This window comes from Triturus cristatus, chromosome 11, assembly GCF_964204655.1.
Source record: "Triturus cristatus chromosome 11, aTriCri1.1, whole genome shotgun sequence".
NCBI lineage: Eukaryota > Metazoa > Chordata > Amphibia > Caudata > Salamandridae > Triturus > Triturus cristatus.
This window is the reverse complement of record NC_140594.1, coordinates 738137730-738155817: the sequence shown is the minus strand read 5'-3', so window position 1 is coordinate 738155817 and position 18088 is coordinate 738137730. Positions and strand designations below refer to the sequence as shown.

Below are 18088 nucleotides of genomic sequence, written 5' to 3'. Positions count from 1 at the left end.
ACTCAAGAAGTGTAATACAGGGATCAGTTCCATTACCTCCAAAAAGAGTATGTAGTTCCTTTAGGAAGAAGGTCAGCTGTGAACTGAGCAAGACTCCTCACACACCCAGATGGGTGTCATGCTTCATCATAGGGCAGATCCACATTGGGCAGCGCTGCAATGCCCAACAGGCCCCTTGAGTGTAAATTGGTGTAGGTGAGTTAAAATATACTAAGAGGTATTCTGGAAATTTTAATATTTGGGTGCTTGCGTCCAAGTTAAAAGCAGTGGGTGGCTGAATGCAGAAATAATGGTCCGTTCCAGTTCATAAAGTTACGCATAAAAAGGTCAACATGTTTCTAGCCATATAAAGTTGTTATTGATCAAGGGAAAGTCATCAGGACCAGAAACCTAATCTACTAAGTGATTGGTTTAGTGTTGCTGTGTCTGTAAAAATACCCAATCACAATCTGATTAAGATAAACCTAGAAGTATAGTATATCTTGGTCTTAATAAAAAACCGACTTGAAATGAGAAAGGATGAAAGATCAAAAGTACAGGTATTCAGTCATACCTGTTATCATAATGTCAATATGATATTACACATAGGTCATGAATACATGCCACAGTGAATCAGCCCTAATAGTGAAGGTGTAAAAGTTGCAAGGCATTTAAACAAGTAAAACTGATAAATTACCAAACAGGTGACATACTTGTGGATAATCCATATCACACAAGTCAGCGATCAGTGGGGCACAATTGTCAATGGATAGCAAAGGGGAGTAGGGAAAAATAACTCACCCAATTATGGTAGGTATATGGCCTCATCAGGTGATAGCAGAGAGCACGCTATTTTTGCGGGCTAAAACAGAAAGAACTGTAAAGAAATGAAACAGGACCTCTTACACACCAAAAGTATCTAGTTTGTGTGACGAAAAACAAGTACTCATGGTTACCAGCACACGATTCGCACGATGACCTACCCTTGTCTCTACCGCCTTGGAGGTAGAAGGTGTGCAGAGCAGGCGGAGGTTTGTGCTGGTGCCGGAGCTGAAAGTGGTGGGGGTCTATTAATCTCCGCTGGACACTGGGAAGCCCAGAGAGTGCTACGCATGTTTAGCAACCACTAACTACTTGTTGGGAGGCCATATGCTGGACCTAGATGCGCTCCTAGTCTCTCCTCTTGTAAATGTTAGCAATTCAGTTGCAGCAAGGTTGAGAGATTTGTAGTCAAATGAAGTGTGCAGACTTCAGGTTTACTGCAAGGATATTTGTAGCCCAGGGAAAATCCTATTTTGTTGCTTTTGTTCTCCGTTCATTTACAAATAAGGCCATGTGTTGCCTTATTGCACCATCTTATAGCCATGTGTGGTGGCACTAACTGACAACTGCGTGCAATGACATCAATGTAGTATCAGCGCTGAAAGGGCATCAGTAAAAACAGGAAAACTGTGAATACTAATCCACTAAACAGAAATTATATGTGAACTATAGGCTATGACAGTAATGTACTTTTCCCTATTTACCTGAGTATTTGGTGACTACATCTAGCAAGCTGTTCAGGTTGCATCAGCTAATTCTGGTCCTACGTAGCCCTAGCTCAGAGGTGCTTCCATATTAGGTAGTTTTTTGTTTTTGTTTTTCCTGAAATGGAGTCTGGTAGAAGGAACCTAATTATTGCTGATAGCTTTGCTCACAACATCCACTATTACTTTACCTCTGGATGAAACAGTTGAATATATCTACTGTCATGCAATACATTCTTCTTCTTACGAAGGTTATAATTATCTACCTCAAATAATAATGCTCAGATATTATTGGTGGAATCAATATCAATATTTGTAAAATAAGGGTAGATACGTTCAAAAAGATAATTCAGATGCTGTTCTACAATATGTGCCAATAAAACAGATGTAAAAGTAAATGAAAGATGTAAAACTTCATCTCCTGTATCACAGCAAGAATGTGATTAATGTTTCTAGCCCTGTGTCCCAAGGAAAAGTAGTCAGCAGACCTGCAGCCTCTAAAATCATTTACCCTGTGATCAATTTTCCAGAATCATAAAAAGAAAGATTACTTCAATGAATGAGAAAATCCTAAAGGCCCAACGAAGAAACAAATTAAACAAGCTAGGAAGCCTTTTCTAAACATTAGGGAACTTTATAAGAAGCCAAGGCATGCCGAAAAAGGACAGACGTTGATGTGAATACAACGAAAATTGTGTTTAATCAATTGTGGTGCCCTATGTAAAAAAAAAAAAACTTTTGCGCTCAAAGGGGAACAAACTATTTAGCCACAAAGACGGTTGAATGCTTTAAACTAAGTCTGAAATAAAACTAGAAATGCTGACCACTTCAAATAAGGGCAGTCTTCTAATTCTAAATGCATTACTACTACTAAAACATTTTAGTACAATAATATTACATTGGCATTTGTGACCCATATGAGTTGGCCCAAATGTAACCTGTTGCAGCAAACTCCTACCTTACTTGCTGTGAGTTAGAAAAGGTGTGCAGGAAATGCCTAAACAAAAAGGGTAATATCTTCTAAGAAACAAATTCAATACTGCTATTGCACATCTAACCCATCACAATCCCACATCTAAAGAAACAGAACATGATCCAAACTGACTTTTAATATAAGAGATAAAGAACTGCTGTAGCAGAGAAGGCAGCACTGGAAAAATTCTCCCCCAATAGGTCATTTGCTATGCTGAAATCCTAATAATTTCTTAACTTTAAAGTGCTTTTTTTAATGTTTGCAACTTTATGATTCTCTGTTTGCCATCTGCAATGATTCACTAACTTTGCTTTGCAAGATGACTAATTTCCACATCTGTCAAAAATAAAATGACACATAATAATGGGCACTCCTGTTTGGTACAGTTCCCTTTAAGTTCCGTATTTGAATATTTTCAAATTAATCTACTCTGCAGCCCTGCCATCCAATGCACCTGTAGTGGCCGGTGTTTGTGACGAGAGACAGGGCGGTCAAGTGGGTAAGGGGGGGGGGGGGGCAAAATACAAAATTATGATAAGTTTGAAAGACTTACCTCCAGTTGTCAGTGTCACGCTCCTCTTCGTCAGGCACAGACTCTCAGACTGCCCTGTAGCCAATCCTGAAGCTGCTCTCATGCATGAGAGTAGCTTAAGGATTGACCTGAGGTCCCTCGATTAGCGCTCAAGGACAGACTGGGAGTCTGTCCCTGCTCTCTCCAACCCCAGCAATGGAGCTGGGGTTGGAGAGATTTTCACTGTTCATGACGGTTTGGTTAGCCTGAGATGGCCGGCTGAACCGTCATGCGCAGTGAAGGGAATGCACGACCACTCCCCTCAGTGCTGTCACCCCCAGGCCCTGCCCCGCGCCCAAGATCGGCAGGAAATGAGAAATAAAACAAGAGTTATTTTATTTATCCTTTCCTGCACTTTTTGGGGTGCGACGCTCCTCCGCCATAGCGGAGGAGCAGCTGCTACTATGCACTGAAAACAAGTACAGAAACTTCTAAGGGGTGCTTGGCCCCAGTCAAGTGTTTTTCAATATTTGGAATTAAACTTGCCTTTCCTTTCATATATATTAAACATTTCCAATAAATATAATTAAGTTCACAATATGCACTTCCTTGATGTTCCCACATATTTTTTCTCCATGTGTAACTCTAATATTTTAAGCTTTTGAAATGTGTTGCCCTGATAAATCTGTCTCAGTCTATTTCTGACTGCAATTAGCCCTTCTTCAGGAGTCGAACAAATCAATTTCAATTAGTTTCATTATTTGCTATGTCTTTGCATATTCAATCCCTGGAAATATAACAATCCTCTCTAGGTGGAAAGTGTATCACAGTGCTGCAGTGTCTGTAACTACTTTGGGAAGTAAATGATAGTTGCATATACTCTATATATTGACTGTTTATGCATAATAATTTTATACAGCTTCCTACATGTTGACATACTCAGTATCCAGGACAAGAACACCTGGGACTTTTTGAATGCTTTCCACACATGGACATTTTCTGCTGCAAATATGTGTATACAGAAGACAACACATATGTCTCATGAAATCTGCCCTTAATACAATCCACTGAAGTTGTCTGTTTGTCTTACATTCAAGGTAGAATCAGAGGGCCATAATTCCGAAAGGAGGGATTCCCCTTTCCCTTCCTTTCTAGAGGACAACCTATCATTTTTCGGAGATCCCTCTCTCATTCCTCACTTTTAGGAACTGCATACCCTTTTTTGCTTGGACAAAGGAATGTCACAAGAAGTAGTCAGAGGTCAAGTATGGCAATGTGGAACCACAGCAAAGGACAATTTGACGATTATTTATTACTAAAGTTGTACAATATGTTAAGTTTGGTCAAAATATTATAGTCATACCTTTAGAAATCGTGCAATATTCTGGTTTGCATTTCTGGTTTCTTCTAGTGCATCTCTATATTTCCAAATTACATGGTCTGAGAATATCATGACAAGCACATCCAATTCAGCAAGGAATGTTTCTGGAAATCTCTGGGTACGTGGGACCTAAAAGAAATGTGAAGGGCAGTTTTGTTGAGTATGAAATATTAGAAGGTTTGCCAGGCATGGAACATTTAACTTAGTACAACAGTACAGTGTTTCTGACGGTTAGAGTATCTGGAACATACTTAAAAAACAAGACCTAAAGTGTTTCAATGAAGACACAATTCCAATAAGCTCTGCACGTAATGATGCATAAGAAGTGAATTCAATATTGCTGTTACAGAGTGAATTTTGGATGTTTTTCACTGATCATTTAAACACAATGCCACAGACAACAAGAATGGAGTACATGACCCTATGTTGGAAAGCAAGGTCCTCAGTTTTAGGCAGTTATTATTCTGAATTGTTTTTCAACTCTGTTGCCACTAACCCTGCCCTGTAGGCCTTTCTATTTTGAGACACTTCATGGGTGATGTAGCAGTGAGAGGCCATGCAAAATGTAAACCTCTCAACCTGTCACTCTTCCCTAATTTTCTCGATCACTATAAGGCAGCTGCTTGATCCTTAAGAGAATCAGTGGATTTGGAAAACGTGGCAGACATTCCAACAGTAATTCATTAATCTAATATTTATGACTGGAACATGTCTATCAAATGAAGACTACTGATATCTGAATCCCTACAATTTACTAAATTCAAAATTAACTGCTGGTAAGTTATGATTTTTAGAATCAGAATAAGGAAAATGCCCATAATTTATTTGTATTTTTTAATAACAAGTGTTGGCCAGTCTGATGCATGTCATATAACTTAGAGGTTTGAGGTAGTTGTCATGAGGGTGAATTAATCTTTTAGAAATAAAAAAGGGCCAAATTTAGAGCTCGGCAGATGGGTTAGTTTGTCACAGCATGACAGATATTCCGACCGCATTGTTACAAGTGCCTTGGGATATAATGAACTTGTAATACAGCGTCACATTTATAACGGAGTAACCAATCTGCCAAACTGTAAATCAGGCCATAAATGTTAAAAGAAAAATTCAAAACTCATTAGAAAATTTCAACTGTAAAGGACAGTATGAAAATATTATGACTCACGAATGAAATTAAACATATGTTGTAACCAATGATTCAGTTATGTATGGTCACTGTTACACAACATATAAAAATATAGCTTTTCTATCCCACTGTAGCTGATTCTTGTGTAAGGCACCCTGGACAAGAAAGCTAAAGCTGTGAATCCCAGATGGCAGAACATGGTACCAGAAGATATCAGACTGAACATAAACTTCCTGGCATTCAGCAGGTTCTTAAAACCCCACTTTTTCAGATTCTACCTCTGAGACTAATGGTCTGATTTCAGATTGGGCAGTGTGATACCCCAGGTAGGAGACCATGCTATCCAATCACAAGAGCTCATAGTGTTCCTGCACTCAGGAACACTTGCACTGAGTCAAGGGGTCACATTTTATTGAGTGAGGATTCCACTTGGCAAAATATAGTGCAGTTATGGGCAATAATTGTGAACACAAGTGCAGCAAAGCCTATTCCTGAACCCCTCCTAAAGGATGATGGAGCATTCAACCCTCCTCCCATTCAGCATTCAGCCTTAGAGCATGTGGTAAATGGGGAGAGAACCACACCTGGAGCCAAGGATGACCATGAAGATTTAGACCCATAATTCCAAGCCCGCATAGTTATACCCCAATCCACGGATAAAAACTTGTAATTGCTGGAGGATATTGGGTTATTAGTTGTGCAAGTTGTAAGACTTGCACAAGTAATAGGTCCACAATTTTCCTTGATTGGGAACCAAGCACCCCATTGCGGTGCTTGATTCTCTCAGTCTAGCAAAGCAGAAAAGACCAAGGCCTACTCAGGGGAGGTGGTGTAGGCCAGTAATCACCATTTGCTGGCACACAATAATAACACTCACTAAATGGTTGTCCAATCAGTGATTTTTATTTTAAACAGGAACTGCACATTTTTTACAAACTACTAACACACACTAGTAAATACTACTCATTATTTTACAAGTATATATATCAGGCAGATTGACAATACCTTAGATGGCACTCTGCAGTCACATTTAACACCTAAAGGGTCATGAACCCCTAAATTCACAGTACCTCCTAGCATACACTAGATAGGACATATGTCAATATGGCGGGGTATCAATTGCAATAAAACAGGTCTATTGGCTTTATCACATGTCACCAATCAATATATAAGGCAAGCCTATTGGCTTGTCAAGTGGTCACCATTTTAAAAAGACAAATAACCCCTTGTTAAAAATAACATCATGATATCACCATAATCAATAGCAATGGTAAAATGCAATCATTATTGTCAATAAAGCATAACAATAATATTTACAAAATTAATGTCAACAACATATTGTCATTGAAGTTTTTATAGACACATTACATGTCTATAACTTTTTTATACACCTTCAGCCCACATAAAACACAGTCCTAGAAGCAACCCTTAGAAGACATTGCACTACCAAAAATATAAATAAAGCTCTAACATTTGAAGTGCTTAAAATCCAATAGTGAAAAGCCTGGGTGTCATGGATTCCAAAACCCCAGAAACTTAGAGTCAGATTATCTATCCATACGGGGGGTAGGACTGCTACACACCCTGCTACCACCCCGATACTCAAAATTCAGGTTGGTGGCGCATTTGCCCTCCTGGGGCCATCACAGGAAGGAAGCATGTATGCAAAGAAGGCCAGCAGTGCATTATGGGGCACTAACAGCAAGAAAGCAGCACATATTTTATTAGCGGTCTACCGCTGTGTTCGGGAGAGCTGCCGTGTTTTTTTTCTCTTCTTTCTATTTTTCTTATCTTTTGGGTGACCCAGGAAATGATGAATGGTGGGGGGCCGCTCCAGGGGAGCCCCAAGGCCCCCGCAACCCCAGCCAGCCCCCCTCACTGTGGAACACCGGTGCAGGAGCTGTCATCTTTGTTTCTGCTGCACCCGCCTGCAGCAGGAGCAGTGTTCTGTATCCTGGTCCCCCACAAGTTACGAGGAGCAGGTAGAGGTTCCTTGGGCCTCATGCTTGCCCTTGTTCATTAATCTGGGCCCCAGAAATAGGGTCCTGAGGCTCACCATATTATTATGCCAGCCCAGAGAATGCAGTCTCTGGGCCCAAAGAAAGTTTAGGGAGGGGAGCCCCAAGCTTGCCCCTCTCCCCAATAATCTAATCAATTATCATTGCACTGACTACTGGGCACTGGTCCTACTGGGGGTATTTTTGGGAAGATGTGGTTGAGCCCCCCGTGCTCTATTTTTGGTGGGGGTCAAAGGTCAAATTCCTTAAAAGGCTAGAACGTGAGCACCGTTGGGCTGATTTCAGAGATTGTAGGCTTGTCTTTCTCATGGTGGTGAGATCCAGCCACCAGTAGCAGTTTCAGCAGGTCTCCTCACCTCCATAAAGCGCATTCTGCCGAGAGCTGGTTGGACTGACTCAGTGCATCAGCTTTACTCCTGCTCTTTGTACCTGGTACTCCTCTCCTCCTTATGGGATGCAGAAGTCAAGATCTTCCCCCAACTGGTCCTTATTTGGGTAAGGGAACTAACCCTAGAGAAACCCACTGGTCTTGGGGTCAGCTGTGGGCGGAGTTCATAGTCCATTAGCGGGATTGTCTATACAGCTTTTATTGGTGTTGCCGCTGTCACAGTCCAGGTCCAGAGCCCAACTCCTACAAAAACAATAACTCACTCTCCATTGTGCAGGAGTTTTAATTCAGACAGTTCTAGGAAGCCAGACCCCCTGGCCAATCCTAGGATGCCATATCACCCCTCTACCCCTGTCTCAACCCTCCTGCACAGCATGCTGGGACAATGCAAGCTAGCTAGCACAGTGAAGAAGTCCCTAATCACATCTCCTCTGGGGGCCTGAGCTCCTCCTGAAGCTGGCTTCACTCAAGGGGACTTTACCACCAAAACCTCATAGGGAAGCCACCTCCTATAATGGCTATAGTTGTTTGGGCTTCTGCCTTTGTTCATTGGGCTGGGGCTTCCCCAATCTTGGTACAGTGTGACAGCTAATCAAAAGATGCAGATTTCTCACCCCTTTCTCCTCAGGAGTAGAGTGAATCATTGGTAATTAGTCCTATTGTGTGGGTAGGCCTTTGTTCCCTCTGTTGGTAAGCAGTGTAATTACCTTGACCGAGGAGGGGAACAAAAGGCCTTAACTCTGATCCTGAGCTAAGCAAGCAAAATATGAAAATTCTGGATGACACATAAGGTGTACATGTATGATCTTGGGACCTGCGTATTCAAACTGGGCACACATGTTTCACCCCAGTTTCATAGCTTCGAGACTTTCTAGGCCTGAGGGAAGAGAAACTGAACTCTAAGGCAGATTTCCCCCTATGTATATAATACAGTGTCACCGCACACAAAACAGTAAACTATACTGCCTTTACCTATGATTGCCCACTAATATTTTAAGGCCTATGCAGGTCAACATTTAAGCTTGCAGAGTCCCCTCTGTGCGAGGCTACCTGCACTCAGTTACCTGGCTTTGCCCGATGCTAGTGTCACATGTGCGGCCTGCACACGTGTGTACGCGTGCCCATGTGTAACCATCTAAGTGCCCCTTACCCTAGCTGCATTGCAGTGGCCTTATCTTAAAAGGTGGACACTCGAGGTAAACATGCACATCCCATTTACCATGTGATTACCTTGGGCGAGACACAAGTAGAAAGACTCACCCACAGTAAAAAGTCCAAAACCGGGTAATCAAAAAAAGCAAAAATTCTGGCCGTCGCAAATGGGCGGAACCAAATTGCAAAAATTGCACATTCTGCATAGGAGCAATTACCAGCTAGAATGACTGATTTTGCACCAGGTAATTTTAGCACTCCTGCTAAATGCAACTCATAATTAGGACCCCAACAAATAATTTCCCTTTATAATTGTCCCTCCCATGATATCATGTATTTAATGTTTCTCAGATAATACCTTGTGTTAACTGAGCCTATTTTTATCTTACGTTGCCCCTAAGCTATGTCCATTATGTTCATTCTATTTAATTATGTTAATTAATGAATAAATGAAAATTGGTGTGGGAGTGGTGGTCACAAATTCGATTCTGTCCATTCAGATGTTTAGACAATAAAATATAAAAGTAATCTACTCAATTCTGGATAAAATCAGTCTTACTGAAAGCATGTATGCTGTTAAAATATTCTAAACAATAGATAACAGCCTCTGAAAACGAAACCATGTGGATTTTAAGGGTCCATTACATACTGTGTGTTCTAAAGATTATAATAATAATATTAATAAAAATAATAATAAGGTGTTTTGTAAAGTGCATAGTTTCGTCACAAGACGTGTCCCAGCGCTACTGTTCCTCATCCTGTGTGTGAAGCGACGAAAGCTGGAGGGCCTGGCTAGATGGATATAAAAAGCAAGGTTTTTGGTTTTTTCAGAAATTAGATTTGTGGCTTCTCCTGTCTGAGTAGAAGAGGTATTGAGTTCCACAATTTTGCTGTTAGGAAGCTAAACTAGCATCCTCCTATGTGAGTTTTTTTATTCTAGAGATGAGTGCTAGCAAGGTGTTAGCCGACCTCAGAAATCTTTTAAGGGAGTAGGCTGAGATCATAGGGTGGAGTTACCTGGGACCCTTGCCATTAACAATTATATGGCAGTAGCAGAGTGCCTTGAAAGAGACTTGTTCAGGAGCTGAGGGGGCGCGACTGGGCAAATTCAGCAGTAAATGTGCTGCCATGTTCTGTACCTGTTGGAGTCGCATAATCCGTGCCTTTGAGACTCCAAGATATAACACATTGCAATAGTCCAGTCTAGACACACTAAGAGACTGGACCACTGTTTTCTGGCTTCTTCTGGCAAGAATGCTAGGATTTTATTCAGGGATTTCAAGATCCTAAAACCCTGTCCTGCTAGGCATCTTGGTACAAAAACAGTGAAATCTGACATTAAATAAAAAGTGGCTAAAAATTACATTTGCAAAAAAACAGTAGCTCACAGTGCAGCAGGAGCCTAGCATAGTACAAACCAATTTAGGACTGGGCAATGCACAGCAAACAGTGGTTAATATGCACAGCATAAAATAAACATGTATATGCCCACGCTTGAATATCATTTAAACCACACAGCTGCAGTAATAGTTTATGCACTGCAACAAGGGCAGTTCAACATGGCCGCAAATGAAACACATCCAGGAATTGAGGTTCATCGATATCGGAATTGAGAGATTAAGGATTGCCAGTATTGTTTTGCTCATGGCACAGAAAACAAGAGGAGCTATTCAGAAAGGCATTTTATAGTAAGTAGTCTTTCTGTTGTACTGTGTTACGTATGCTTAAATGCCTTTGAGAATTGGCCCCAAAACTTCTAAAGTGGGAATAAAATGGAACCAAAAACCATGGATGGTAGCACGGGAACACCCATGACCACCCATGGAACGCTTCCTTGATGCAGAGTAAAGCAAAGCAGGGCATTGCAAGATGACTTTTTCTTCCAAACCAACACAAATACCAATTTGTTTTGGTTTGTAAACCCCAAAAAGGATTTTGAGCTGGGTCTGTGTTGAAAAAGTAACACAAACCTGATGCAAACCCTTTCTGAATCTGGGACTTGGTGTCCTAATCTGAAGGCATTATTTTAGAAGCAAGGCATTGTGTTTTGTAATATATATTAGTCTCTAAACACACACATTATTTTCTATGGACATTCATGCTTTTGACTCTTTTTCTGAATGCTTACATATTTATGGCATTCTGCTTCGGACATGGACTACCCCCAACTTTATGATATGAATAGTAGAAATTGGGGCCTTATAGTGAGAAACATGCACCTTGACAACAATCCTATAATAGAGGAAATGGAAGGTGATGTGAGGTGTGCAAATAGCCACATGTAAAGTGCCTTTTTTCTATCCTATGCCGGTGATAGGAATTCTACTAGGTCTACATATGCCTCAGTGCAATTTGGACAACAAGAATGAGATAACCACTACCTCCCTTGGGACCACAAGAAAAAGCCTGGACAGGGTTCTACATAGGTTGTTATACTTCTAATATTCAGGGTGTAAGGCCTGCAGTGAATGTACTTGGAATAAAAAGAAGTCCCAAGGAAAATATGGTTGGCGCTTAGGTGCTATATATGAGCCTGGTCCGGCCTCGTTGCGACATACACACACAGAATCCACTGTGCACATGTAAAGCACTGCAGATATTGTGCGGCTCACGGTGCCTGTGATTTACTCTGCTATGACATTTTTAGAGCATGCATTCATGTGTGTGTGTTTGTAGGGGGTGGGGAGTGTGCACAGGCATGTATCTGTGCACACATGTCAGGGCTTTAACCTTGATCATTGATGTTACTTCACTGAAACCACGCGTAGGGTCAGTACTTTATGATGGGCTATTTGTGTGCTGCTGTGCTCACACTAACACCTGTAATTGCACCACATTCAACCAGCAAAGCTCTAGATTTTTACACTAACTTTACTGACATTCATGTTTTTTTCTGGCTGTAAGATCGTATAGGACAATTTGGTGGCAAACACGAGGAAATGTATACAATAATGAGCTCTTGGGATTTCCTGTTAACCCCTTGTCTCTGCAATCAACTGAAGACGCCATTGTTTTGGCTAAGTCAACAGTTTCTCATTTTTGCATCCCCATATTTTGCATTATTGCCAGCTGGAAGCATTCCCATTATTTGAGAGGCGCAGTTGAAGCAATGGTTGCTTTAGAAAACACAAAAAGCAGAGTGTATTCTCGTCCACATAAACACTGCTGAAATAAACGTAAAAACAATAAATACATTATACTTTGGGACATGGGTCACTGCTTCAAAAATCAGAGTGACTTACCTTTACTATATCATTTTCATTTAGATACTGTGCCATTGATTTCAAGATAATCCCAAAGAAGAACCAAGAATGCTGTGAAGAAAGAATGAATTTTGTTTCAGTATCTTATCCACTCGATTAGATGCACCTGTGTGATTTTGAATAAATATAGTGGTTAGTGTAAGAAGAGATCAACCGTGCTCCAATGAATTCAATGCACCCCACAAGGCAGGATTATAATTAATGATTGTTAAGTAAATACATACTCTCTCCAGAGGTTTGATGAAACTACAACACCAGTGGTGGTGGAAGTGAAATCCCTCCTCCTTTGAAATCAGAGGGTTGAGCACGTTCTCCCCTTTGCCATTCCACAACCTCCTTTTGCTACTGTGCGGCCTTGGGCAATAGAAATATGTGTAAACAATGAAAAGCGAACATAGACCTTAGATCCCTTTTTAGGTCGAGCTTAGACAGCGCTTGCGCTATCTCTTCAAGATATGTTGCATTCTATTTTATGGGATACAGCCCGCTCCCTGGTTTTCATTGGTCAGTGTCAGTGTCCTTAAAATTTCCTTGCTTGTAATTGGTTAATATTGTCTCTTTGTCCCACCTTTAGGCAATAGTTAACTCCCACGGAGCAAATCCCCAAGAACTGTACTCTTCCACTAGTCTCATTTTTGGACATTTTTTTTTTTTTTCAATAAGCACATCCAGAAGTGTGCGCGTTCCGTTTCCCTTGCTCCCCCACCCCAACCTGCTCGTTCATGTAGGGCTTCAAATGTTGCCAGCAAGGTCGTTAGAAGTATTCCTTATTGCTGCTTTTGAAAACCCCAGCTTTATCTTCATTCCCCCACCTGCACCATCACTGCTTCATCTCGCTCACACTCCTCATGTCTGTTTCTTCCCCGACTCCCCCACCCCCCAACCAGTTTGTGTCGGCCATTCAAACAAAGGGCAGTGTGTATGGTTATCAGAGCCACTTTGCAAAACGTTCAACAGCACTTAAAAAAAGGATACATCAACAGAGGGTGTACGGAAGTGTAAACACAGACAAGATCTTTTTATCAAACTAAGGTGCTCTCTGGTTGTAGATCTTTGAAATTCCTCAAGCACCCGAGAACCCCCCTTGTGGCAGAGCTGCGTTTGTACGATAAACTCATCCTTCTTCCTTGACTGGCTGTCTGTGTATCCCTGATGACATATAGCCCCGCCTCCTCCAGGACTCTAGCATCTACATTGTCTCTATCCCTAATTGACACAAACAGACATCAAACGGAAGCATGAGTGACGAACAAGGCTTTTTGTTTGAGGCAACGCAGCCTTGTTAGGTAATATTATGAATGAGCAAATGGAAGAATGCCCCTTCTTACATCTCCAAGTTGAACAAGTTTGTTGTTCATACCCTGACAGCATCGTTGAGCACCAGAGTACATCAGAATACTGGCAAACCGGTATTGTCACAATATATTTTCTGAAACTCATGATACCAAAACGTCACACTCCAAAATTGACCATTCCTCACTTGGGCAAGCAAAGTCCTGCCCACTGCTCTGTCTGTGCCCAGAGCAGTGTGGTGCTAGTCATTCAGAGCGGGATTCTTACACCTAATATGGCCATCTCGTATGGGTAGACATATGTTCTAGTGAGAGAACACATTTTGTGATGCAGGGCACATACGCTGCCCCTCCTTGTTGTCCCTTTAAACACTTGGAATGGCAGGAGCGCAGGCATTGTCAGAGAGGCTCTGCTGCCGTGAGCTCAATGTTAGCTGGTGCAGGGGGCGCGCTGTGCGAGGCAGGAGTCCAGTGTGGGCGCGGTGCAGCTCATTTGCCCTGCTGTTGGTGACAAATGTCCAAACGGGCAACCCAGGGCCTGTGAACTGATCCCTGGGCCGCCCGAGCAGACAGTGAGTCTGTGTGCTACCCGAGCCTACACCGAGCCTGTGAGCCGATCCTGCTCACAGGAGTGTGTTGTGCTAGTGTGTTCCAGTGCATAGGTGGAGTATAGTATTGCAACTTGGCTGACTAAATCTGCTGCTGCTGTCATTGCTTCTTGGCCAAGTGTGTCACTCCCCTTCCTCTCTGGAGTCCTTCAATTCTGGGCATCATCCTCTATGCTCCTTCTGAGTGTTTTTACTTGCATTCCGTGAGCAAATGTTTTTGTATTTCACACAAGTGATCTGGCAAGACAAATAATGTAGCAGAGTAAACTGTGCATAAATATTATAGAATAACAATTTTGTGGTTGAGACTGTGCCGCTGAGTGTTTTATATTATGCATCCTTTGCGATAAAGGTAGAGCTGGTGTTAGTCTGTTCCTTGGAAATCCTAGTCAACCGGTTGCAAATTGAAAAAACAGGCTTTTATGAAATCTATATATCTGGCTGGTAAAACATAACAAATGTAAAACCAGTTGCAACAAATAGACATCCTTAGAAACGAATTCAAATGTGCAGCTAAATTCTTCTAAACAGCAGTTCATTAGTTATCCAACACTCATGCTCCAAAAAATGGGTCCAGTAGGAATAATTTGTAATTGTTCCGTCTGAGTTTCTACTAGTGCTGCCTCCCACACAGGCATTCTTGACTGCTTGCTCCCTGTCTCATCAAATCCTGTCTGTCTAGATTCTCCTGTAAATGTATCCCTCCTTTCACTGCCTGAAGGAGGATGTGACTGCACTTTCTGAACCCACTGTGACTGTTCCAGGTTTCTGTCCCCACTCTTGTCTATCCTGTCTCACCAGTAACTGCACGGATTGTGTTTTCCGACCCGACTGCATCCCTCTGTAAGTGCACCTCATGCCTTTTCAAGAGCCACTTATGACCACAACTGTAGCTGCCCTGAAATCACATCAATGCCCCAGCAGATTTGTGATTTTCCCTTCTGCTTGTCTACCCTTTGTGGCTGCCTGCAGCATCTGGCTGGACGCCCTCATGGATGCCTCACTGCCTGCTTCAATTGCCTTTTTGCACCCACCTGCAAACATGTCCTGACAACACACATCTGTGACTCCCGCTCCTATCTGAACCTTCATGACTACCCCAATCTCTAAATTCATTTCCTGTCCGATTTTACCTGGTTGTGACTTTATCTCCTGTCTGTCTTCTCCCAAGTGTTACTGAACTCCCTATCTTCCTGCACGCACTCACGAGACTACATGCCTGCCCATCCTAACCCACCGGTGACTGCACCTCTGCCCGTCTGCTCCCACATGATACTGCACCTACTTACCTGTATGTACCTTCTTTGCATGTTAGCGCTCACCTGTGTCTGTTCCTCCTGTTTGGCATCTCTGCAACTCAACCCATCTTACCCTGGTCCCACTTTTAATGCACCCCTCTTTACACAACATCTCCTTCCTGCTTTGCATTCACATTCAACCAATGCTTCCTTAGGGTGGCCAACTTTCTAAGGACACTTGCTTGCATGGAGACTCATCGAGTGCGTGGAGATATTGCACAAGTAACATCAGAAGAGGTTTGTTGTGTTGATGTGGATCTATGAATTACAGAGTTCATTTCTGGGGTTTCATTCCATTAACAGGTCTGCTAAATAAGGCCCTTTTAAATGGCATAACTGTTACCATTGGTGTTTTATGGCCCTAAAATATGAGAGGTAACAATATCCACCACTTATACTGAAGATTTACCTCAATTCAATATTTTATTAAAGATTTGAAACTCGTATGAGGTCCACATAAAGGTACATACTATTATTGCATAAAATATTAAACATAACAAAAACTCATTCCACGAACCATCATAAATCAATCAGAGGCCTGCATTAGCATGTCTAGAATTCCTTTGGATAATATTAATCAATATTGTCAATTATCCTTATAGGCAAAAAAAGTTAAGATTTTCAACAAAAGTATCTTTTTAGGTCATGGACAAAAACAGAGGTGCAATGACCTCAAGAATTTGGGCAACAACAAGAAAAACCGCTTCGACAGAAAAAAACATTTGGGATTAGCAGCTGAGTGATTGAAGTAATAAGGCGTATCCTAGAATATGCAAAGAATGTACAAAGGGCAGTAAGTAGCAGCTAATGCAAATACAAAATAAAGTCCAGAATTCAGCTTCAGCAGAACGTTCACTTTGGAATTAGCTGCAAGAAAAAAGGAATAACAGGGCATGTCCTAACCTGTGCAAAGAGAAATTCAGTAGCAGCCAGTACATGTGCAAAAATGCAATCCAAAATCCCACTTCGGTTGAGTTTTAAACATAACAACTAAAACCAAAGTGGGAGATGAGCACAGCATATCCCTATTGTGCAAACAGTATTAAACAGCAGCCAATCAGTGTGCAAAATACAATCTGACAGAGGAGATATTAATACTCCGTGAGAAGATGACAGAAAGGGGGGTTAACAACCCATCTAAAAGAATTTATAAAAAATTTAAAATATATACATAAACTCCTTAAAATAATTAAAAAGTTTTATAGACACTGCTTCGTTTTTAGGGCAAAAAAGAAAATCGCGGGCTAAAGCTACATCTTTAACACAATTTTGTAAAAGCATTGGCCAAAGCCAGCGACGACGGCTCAAAACCAATGCTGGACAGGCTAATAAGACATGATCCAGGGTCTGAATACTCAGCTTACAAAAATTGCAGGTTTTTCAATTTTCAAATTCTGGGACCAGTCTGCTGTTAGGTCGTTTAAAGGAAGAAGATTCATATGACATAAAGTGAGCAAACGTCGGGTTCCATGTTCTAATTTCCAGTATAAATATTCTTGTGAAATTCTCGGTGAATTTGTCCTGGCTATTAGCTTTAATCTCTCTTTAGAATTACAAAATGTAATATCTCTATTAAAGCTAATCTTGTGGGAGAGCCATTAGATCAAGGGCAACGAACGCGAATCGGAGCCTTGACGAGGCGAGTATCCTGTAACGCGCGATTCAAGCTCACCCATTTTAACTTTATGCACCGCACCTATCTTACCCCGAAGTCGCTGAGTCGATTTGGAATGGGCAGGGGGGACAACTGCCCTCGGTGCGGCACAGCAGGGGCAGGATTCTTGCACTTGGCCTGGGATTGCCCGCTGGTGGAGAGGTTCTGGATTGGGGTGGTAAGCCGCGTCGCGGCTGCCACTGGCCTCCGGGTCCAGCGGACACCCCTACACTGCCTGTTGGCCCTGGTTCCCAAGCCGAGGAAACGGAAATTATCCTATAAATTGCTGTAGTTAATGCTAGTTTTGGCTAGGCGTAGGGTCGCGATTACCTGGATGGGGCGGAAAGCCCTGGAGCTTGACACATGGCTCAGGGATGTGCGGGAATGGACGCTGGCAGAAGAAACGCATATGCAGTGTTCTAGGAGGGATGAAAAATTGCAGGAGGACCTTCTGGCGTGGCGAGTTCTGTGTATGGAAGGATTGGCGGTGGAGGGGCAGTTGTCACAGAGTGAGTCGGAGGGAACAAGTGGAGAGTTGTATTCCCCGCTACCCTCTGAGGGGGAGGGGATGACGGCGAGGCTACTCCTGTATTGCACTGAGCTGGGCTGGGCCGGATTCTCACACGATATAGACTGTGACCTGTCTCACTCTGAAGCACTACATAAGTATATGTGTTTTGATTGGACCTATCTGTACTGCTTTTCACTGATGTCGGGGGGAGGGGGGAGTAACGAGATTGTATGTTTTACTACGAAAAATAAAGTTTAAAAAAAAAGCTAATCTTGGCACTTAAGGTTTTTAAAAAGGATTTAAATTCTGATGGTAGGAGAGTAATCACTAATTCTTCTTGTACACAAATTCTTTTTTAGTGCAAATGATAAATCATGATAGAAGGATTAATTGCTTGCCTGAAGACCGAAG

General features: G+C 42.0%; 1 protein-coding gene across 8 annotated transcripts in view; it reads right to left on the bottom strand.

Moving 5' to 3' along the window:
* Positions 1–18088, bottom strand: part of DOCK10 (dedicator of cytokinesis 10) — a 1791775-nt gene that overhangs the window by 467098 nt on the left and 1306589 nt on the right. For all 8 annotated transcript variants that reach the window (XM_085634396.1, XM_085634392.1, XM_085634394.1 and 5 more), the window contains exons 27-28: positions 12294–12365; positions 4353–4499 (exon numbers count right to left, since the gene is read on the bottom strand). In XM_085634396.1, coding sequence (XP_085490522.1) covers positions 4353–4499; positions 12294–12365 — 219 coding nt within the window. The remainder of the gene's footprint in view (positions 1–4352; positions 4500–12293; positions 12366–18088) is intronic.